At 41.7% G+C, this 7,500-nt stretch overlaps 1 protein-coding gene across 2 annotated transcripts in view; it reads left to right on the forward strand.

The window, feature by feature from the left end:
• Positions 1-4,750, forward strand: part of LOC110495071 (interleukin-2 receptor subunit beta-like) — a 53,295-nt gene extending 48,545 nt beyond the window's left edge. The window contains exons 9-13 of one of the 2 annotated variants that reach the window (XM_090195523.1): positions 160-259; positions 648-747; positions 967-1,051; positions 2,556-2,949; positions 2,995-3,944. In XM_090195523.1, coding sequence (XP_090051649.1) covers positions 160-259; positions 648-747; positions 967-1,051; positions 2,556-2,949; positions 2,995-3,824 — 1,509 coding nt within the window. In that variant the 3' untranslated portion in view covers positions 3,825-3,944. Of the gene's footprint in view, positions 1-75; positions 260-647; positions 748-966; positions 1,052-2,555 lie in introns of both variants that reach the window. The other variant, XM_090195522.1, reaches the window with a different exon arrangement.
• The last annotated feature ends 2,750 nt before the right edge of the window (positions 4,751-7,500 follow it).

Below are 7,500 nucleotides of genomic sequence, written 5' to 3' on the forward strand. Positions count from 1 at the left end.
ACAGATAATAACAACTGTGTCTCTCTCTTTGTACACTATCTAAAAGTAGACCTACTGTATGTTGTGCTACTGCAGGATGCTGTGGAGGTGAACATATCAAACAAACAGATGTATTTTGACCTGGACCCTGAGATGCTGGAGAGAGGAAGGAGGTACCAGGTCAGAGTCCGGGTTCGAGCCGATTACCCAGACTGTCAGTGGAGCGACTGGAGCCCCAGTGCATCATGGGTCTCCACTCTGGGCCAGATGAAGCCAACAGGTAAATAGAGCATCAGTGATGTCATTGGTTATTAGTACACATTTGAATGTGGGCCTGTATATACTTGGGCTGTGTCCCAAATGGCCCTATAGTTCCCTACATAGTCCAGAGCACTATGGGCCAAAAGCACTGCACTAAACAGGGAATATGTTGCCATTTGGAAGGCAGGCATAGTAGTGTGTTTCCATATGAATCTTGAAAAATAGTTCCTTCTTCTTTCTTCCCTATTTCTTTCTTTCGTTCTTAGACAGGCAGACACATGCTCAAAACAAACTTACAGACAGAAATGTAAATGAAGGGTTTTCTATGCCAATCTTTTAGTAAAACAGTGGTGTTGTTATGTACGTTCTAAATATGTTCTATGTTGTTCCTCTGATCCTGTTCTCAGGTAGTCCTGATGTTCTAGACCAGGACTTTGTGGTGGTCACCGTGGTGGGAGCTGTTGTTGTACTGGTCCTGCTGGTCTCCATGCTGCTCTGCAAAGGAAAGTGAGTACTGTCTCTCTGTGTGTGTGTGTTGTGTGTGTTGTGTGTGTGTGTGTGTGTGTGTGTGTGTGTGTGTGTGTGTGTGTGTGGAAGGGTTGGGGTCCATTGTAAATGTGATGTATTTTAACACCAACGGACTGCAAAGTAAACATCATGTTTTAGATGTAATGTTTTGTAGTTGGTTAAGTGCAACTTCCTTACATTTCCGTTCATTGCTGACAGGGTCAAGAAGATTCTGAATCCTCCTATACCAGATCCCTCCAGGTACTTTGAGGGCCTCAACCTCCAGCACGATGGAAACTTCAAGGTCAGTTCTACTTTTGACTGAAGTTACGTGCCAAAAGGGACCCTATTCCCTGTATTCTGCACTACCTTGTTATGGCGGTAGTTAGGTTATAATGGCTGTAGTTAGGTTATAATGGTGGTAGTTAGGTTATAATGGCTGTAGTTAGGTTGTAATGGTGGTAGTTAGGTTATAATGGCGGTAGTTAGGCTATAATGGCTGTAGTTAGGTTATAATGGCTGTAGTTAGGTTATAATGGCGGTAGTTAGGTTATAATGGCTGTAGTTAGGTTATAATGGTGGTAGTTCGGTTATAATGGCTGTAGTTAGGTTATAATGGCTGTAGTTAGGTTATAATGGTGGTAGTTAGGTTATAATGACGGTAGTTAGGTTATAATGGTGGTAGTTAGGTTATAATAGTTGTAGTTAGGTTATAATGGTGGTAGTTAGATTATAATGGCGGTAGTTAGGTTATAATAGTTGTAGTTAGGTTATAATGACGGTAGTTAGATTATAATGGCGGTAGTTAGATTATAATGGTGGTAGTTAGGTTATAATAGTTGTAGTTAGGTTATAATAGTTGTAGTTAGGTTATAATGACGGTAGTTAGATTATAATGGCGGTAGTTAGGTTATAATAGTTGTAGTTAGGTTATAATGGTGGTAGTTAGGTTATAATGGCTGTAGTTAGGTTATATTGGTGGTAGTTAGTTTATTATGGCGGTAATTAGGTTATTATGACTGTAGTTAGGTTATAATGGCTGTAGTTAGGTTATAATGGTGGTAGTTAGGTTATAATGACGGTAGTTAGGTTATAATGGCTGTAGTTAGGTTATAATGGCTGTAGTTAGGTTATAATGGTGGTAGTTAGTTTATTATGGCGGTAATTAGGTTATTATGACTGTAGTTAGGTTATAATGGCTGTAGTTAGGTTATAATGGCGGTAGTTAGGTTATAATGGCTGTAGTTAGGTTATAATGGTGGTAGTTAGGTTATAATGACGGTAGTTAGGTTATAATGGCTGTAGTTAGGTTATAATGGTGGTAGTTAGTTTATTATGGCGGTAATTAGGTTATTATGACTGTAGTTAGGTTATAATGGCTGTATTTAGGTTATAATGGCGGTAGTTAGGTTATAATGGCGATATTTAGGTTATAATGGCTGTAGTTAGGTTATAATGGCTGTATTTAGGTTATAATGGCTGTAGTTAGGTTATAATGGCTGTAGTTAGGTTATAATGGCTGGAGCCTAATGAATGGAATGGTATCAAACAGATAAAACACATAGTTTCCATATATTTATTACCAGACATTATTATGAGCTGTCCTCACCATTGTCTAAGAATTAGCATCATGTATGATTGAAGCCACCTGTCGGAAGACAGTGCAGTCCTCACCTTACAAGCCTCCTCTGCAATAGAAAAATAAAAATAATAATCCTTTCATTTACCTCTCCTCTATATGTCTCTCTTTCTCTCTGTGTGTGTGTGTGTGTGTGTGCGTGTGTGTGTGTGTGTGTCCGTGCCTACAGGCTTGGCTGGGTCCTTTGTTTGCCCTTGAATCCATCAACTCTGCCTCGCACCGTGAAGACATCTCCCAGGTAGAGATCACCGACAGCCTGGACAACGTCACCCCATTGAGGACGACACCACCACAAGAGAAGAGATGGGACAACAGTGGCCACTCCTTCTGCTCTGGCTTCTCCAACTCCAGCTACTTCTTATCTCAATGCTCCCAGCCTGGATCCACCTCCATCCAGCTGGAACCCTGCTCTGTACACTCCCCTTACGGACCAGTAGGTGGCACTACTGAAATGATAGATGAGTGGAAGGAGGAGAACAGAGGAGATATGATGGATAGTAGTAGAGGTGTAGGGGGGAAGGACGAAGATATCGGGGGTGGAGGGAAAGATGGAGAGATGTTGGGTGGAGGGAAGGATGGAGAGATGGGGGGTGGAGGGAAGGAGGGAGAGATAGGGGGTGGAGGGAAGGATAGAGAGATGTTGGGTGGAGGGAAGGATGGAGAGATGGGGGATGGAGGTGTACTTGAAGGCATCAGTGCAGGTGAAGATATCCTCCAGGTTTCTTCTTACGGGCGTGTTGAGAAGCTCCAGGCCGAGCGTCGGGCCCTCATAAGCCCAGATTCAGGCATCGGCAGTGGGGCAGAGGATCAGGAAAGTCAGGAGAGCGTGGAGGATGCGGTCGGGCCTATTGCATCCACCCCCCATTTTGTCTCTCAGGACTTCCATCTTGTTCCGCTTCTTCCTCTTATCAATAACAATAACTTTACATTCTGCTCCACCCCCTTACCCATTTCCCTGTCCGCTTTCCCCCAGCTTCCCTTCACCCTACCTGGGTTGGATAGTGTAGGGGCAAAGGGTACGGAGATGGGGGTTGGAGGAGGTTCTCTCACAATGTCTTCCTCCTATGAACGTGTGGATAATCTGCAGCTCCAGGCCCAACTCTTGGCCCCTCAGAGCCCAGATTCAGGCATTGGCAGTGGGGGAGAGGATCAGGAAAGCCAGGAGAGCGTGGGGGATGAGGTCAGGCCAACTGTGACCCCCTGTAACCATATCCCTCTTATTACCACTAACAATATATTTCCATTCAGTTCCACTCCCTTACCTATTCCACTGACCAGTTTACACTTCCCCTTCTCTGGGTTGGGGTTGGCTCCATCCCTGAGTATGAGAACCAGTCATCCAGGCAGGCTGATCGAGGAGATGTCTCTGCTGTCTTCTTCAATGGCAATAGAGCCCTCTAGTGGCGGCTACATGCCAGTGAAAGAAGCTCAGAGCTGAGCTATGAAAACATTTCACCAAGGTCCAGGTTTGGAAAAGTCTTGTAATTTTCCCAAAATTCCCTGGTTATCCAGAAATCCTGGTTGGAGGAAGCCAAGATGGTAATCTCCCAACCAGGATTGAGAAAGTCACTAGAATAGGGGGGTCAAAAGTTTTAGAACACCTACTCATTCAAGGGTTTTTCTTTATTTTCACTATTTTCTACATTGTGGAATAATAGTGAATACATCAAAACTATGAATAACACATATGGAATCATGTAGTAACCAAAAAAGTGTTAAACTAATCAAAATATATTTTATATTTGAGATTCTTCAAATAGCCCCCCTTAGCCTTGATGACAGCTTTGCACACTCTTGGCATTCTCTCAACCAACTTCACCTGGAATGCTTTTCCAACAGTCTTGAAGGAGTTCTCACATATGCTGAGCACTTGTTGGCTGCTTTTCTTTCCCTCTGCGGTCCGACTCATCCCAAAGCATCTCAAGTTGGTTGAGGTTGGGGGATTGCGGAAGCCAGGTCATCTGATGCAGCACTCCATCACTCTCCTTCTTGGTCAAAAAGTCCTTACACACCCTGGAGGTGTGTTGGGTAATTTTCCTGTTGAGAAACAAATGATAGTCCCACTAAACCCAAACCAGATGGGATGGCGTATCACTGCAGAATGCTGTGGTAAACATGCTGGTTAAGTGTACCTTGAATTCTAAAGTAATCACAGACAGTGTCACCAGCAAAGCACCCCCACACCATAACACCTCCTCTTCCATGCTTTACGGTGGGAAATACACATGCAGAGATCATCCGTTCACCCACACCGCGTCTCACAAAGACACGGCGGTTGGAACCAAAAATCTCCAATTTGGACTCCAGACAAATTTCCACCATTGCTTGTGTTTCTTGGCCCAAGCAAGTATCTTCTTATTATTGGTGTCCTTTAGTAGTGGTTTCGTTGAAGCAATTCAACCATGAAGACCTGATTCACTCAGTCTCCTCTGAACAGTTGATGTTGAGAAGTGTCTGTTACTTGAACTCTGTGAAGCATTTATTTGGCCTGCAATTTCTGAGGCTGGAAACTCTAATGAACTTATCCTCTGCAGCAGAGGTAACTCTGGGTCTTCCTTTCCTTTGGCTGTCCTCATGAGAGCCAGTTTCATCATAGAGCTTGATGGTTTTTGCAACTGCACTTAAAGAAACGTTGAAAGTTATTGAAATGTTCCATATTGACTGACCTTCATGTCTTAAAGTAATGATGGACTGTCATTTCTCTTTGCTTATTTGAGCTGTTCTTGCCATAATATGGACTTAGTCTTTTACCAAGTAGGTCTATTTTCTGTATACCATCACTACCTTGTTACAACACAACTGATTGGCTCAAACACACTAAGAAGGAAAGAAATTCCACAAATTAACTTTTAACAAGGCACACCTCTTAATTGAAATGCATTCCAAGTAACTGCCTCATGAAGCTGGTTGAGAGAATGCCAAGATTGTGCAAAGCTGTCATCAAGGCAAAGGGTGGCTACTTTGAAGAATCTCAATTATAAAATGTTGATTAGTTTAACACTTTTTTGGTTACTACATGATTCCATATGTGTTATTTCATAATTTTGATGTATTCACTATTATTCTACAATATAGAAAATAGTAAAAACAAAGAAAAACCCTTGAAGGTGTTCTAAAACTTTGACGGTAGTATATTTAACCCCTTTTTTTTGGTAGGCACAAAATGACCTCCATACTTCCATAAGACATTTTAAACTGATACCGGTTACCTTCAGGTGACTCCCGTGACACTAGTGTGGGTCGTAGAGAAAAACACATACTGCTTTCTTGAGAATCTCCCCTTTCCACAGTGGGATCCAACGTGTTCGTGAGAGTCTCATCTTTCCATATTTTATAGGCTAAACCGTTCAGACGCTACAGACGTTTTCGTGAGAAGATCGCTTTTCGTGGATGTCTCATGGTCTGACAAACACCGCTCTAGCTCTGTCAGCTTTCACCGCAGATGCGGAAGGGCGATATCGGCGGATTCAGATATAAACAGATATTGCTTAAACCGACAGGTTTTAATGGGTATTTTTTTATTATGTTACTTAGATTGACGCACCGGTACCTCAATCGACTCTAGGGAGTTAAAGGGGCAATCTGGGATTTGGTATATCCATTTGTTGCTGTTTGAATCACAGATTGCCATATTATTGTGGTGTGTGAGGTATGGGTATGTTTTACATAGATCCATACATTCATAGATATGTATGTAGATATGCATGTATAGCTGTGGTTCGATAGGATGGTAACAGGTGAGTGAATAGAGACAGACAGTTAGTGTTCATTGCTTTGTGTTACACAGAGTCATAAATAGTGTTTTGTCTTGTAGACTACTTTGTTAGTTTACAAACTTCTTACAGCTGAAATCCCGTTAACGGGATAGATATGACAACAGCCAGTGAAAGTGCAGGGCGCCATCTTCAAACAACAGAAATCTCATAATTAAAATTCCTCAAACATACAAGTATTTTACACCATTTTAAAGATAAACTTGTTGTTAATCCCACCACAGTGTCCGATTTCAAAAAAGCTTTACGACGAAAGCATACCATGTGATTATGTTAGGTCAGCACCTAGTCACAGAAAAACAGCCATTTTTCCAGCCAAAGAGAGGAGTCACAAAAATCAGAAATAGAGATAAAATGAATCACTAACCTTTGATGATCTTCATCAGATGACACTTATAGGACTTCATGTTACACAATACATTTATGTTTTGTTCAATAACGTTCATATTTATATCCAAAAATCTCAGTTTACATTGGCGCATTATGTTCAGTAATGTTTTGCTTCCAAAACATCCAGTGATTTTGCAGAGAGCCACATCAATTTACAGAAATACTCATAATAAACATTGATAAAAGAAACAAGTGTTATGAATGGTATTATAGATATACGTCTCCTTAATGCAACCGCTGTGTCAGATTTCCAAAAACCTTTACGGAAAAAGCACACCATGCAATAATCTGAGTACAGCGCTCAGGCACCAAAACAAGCCATACAGATACCCGCTATGTTGTGGAGTCAACAGAAGTCAGAAATAGCATTATAAATATTCACTTACCTTTGATGATCTTCATCAGAATGCACTCCCAGGAATCCCAGTTCCACAATAAATGTTTGTTTTGTTCGATAAAGTCCGTCATTTATGTCCAAATACCTCCTTTTTGTTGGCGCGTTTAGTTCACAAATCCAAATTCATGAGGCGCACTAGGTCCAGACAAAAATTCAAAAAGTTCCGTTACAGTTCGTAGAAACATGTCAAACGATGTATAGAATCAATCTTTAGGATGTTTTTAACATAAATCTTCAATAATGTTCCAACCGGACAATTCCTTTGTCTTTAGAAATGCATTGGAACGCAGGTCGCTCTCACGGCCACACGCGTGACCAGCTCATGGCCTTCTGCCAAACACCTGATTGAAACAGCTCTCATTCGCTCCCCCTTCACAGTAGAAGCCTGAAACAAGGTTCTAAAGACTGTTGGCATCTAGTGGAAGCATTAGGAAGTGCAATCGGACCAAATTTACACTGTATCTTGGATAGGCAAAGAGTTGAAAAACTACAAACCTCAGATTTCCCACTTCCTGGTTGGATTTTTTCTCAGGTTTTTGCCTGCCATATGAGTT

This window comes from Oncorhynchus mykiss, chromosome 13 (genome assembly GCF_057628025.1).
Source record: "Oncorhynchus mykiss isolate SJ-2025 chromosome 13, ASM5762802v1, whole genome shotgun sequence".
In the NCBI taxonomy this organism is placed as follows: domain Eukaryota; kingdom Metazoa; phylum Chordata; class Actinopteri; order Salmoniformes; family Salmonidae; genus Oncorhynchus; species Oncorhynchus mykiss.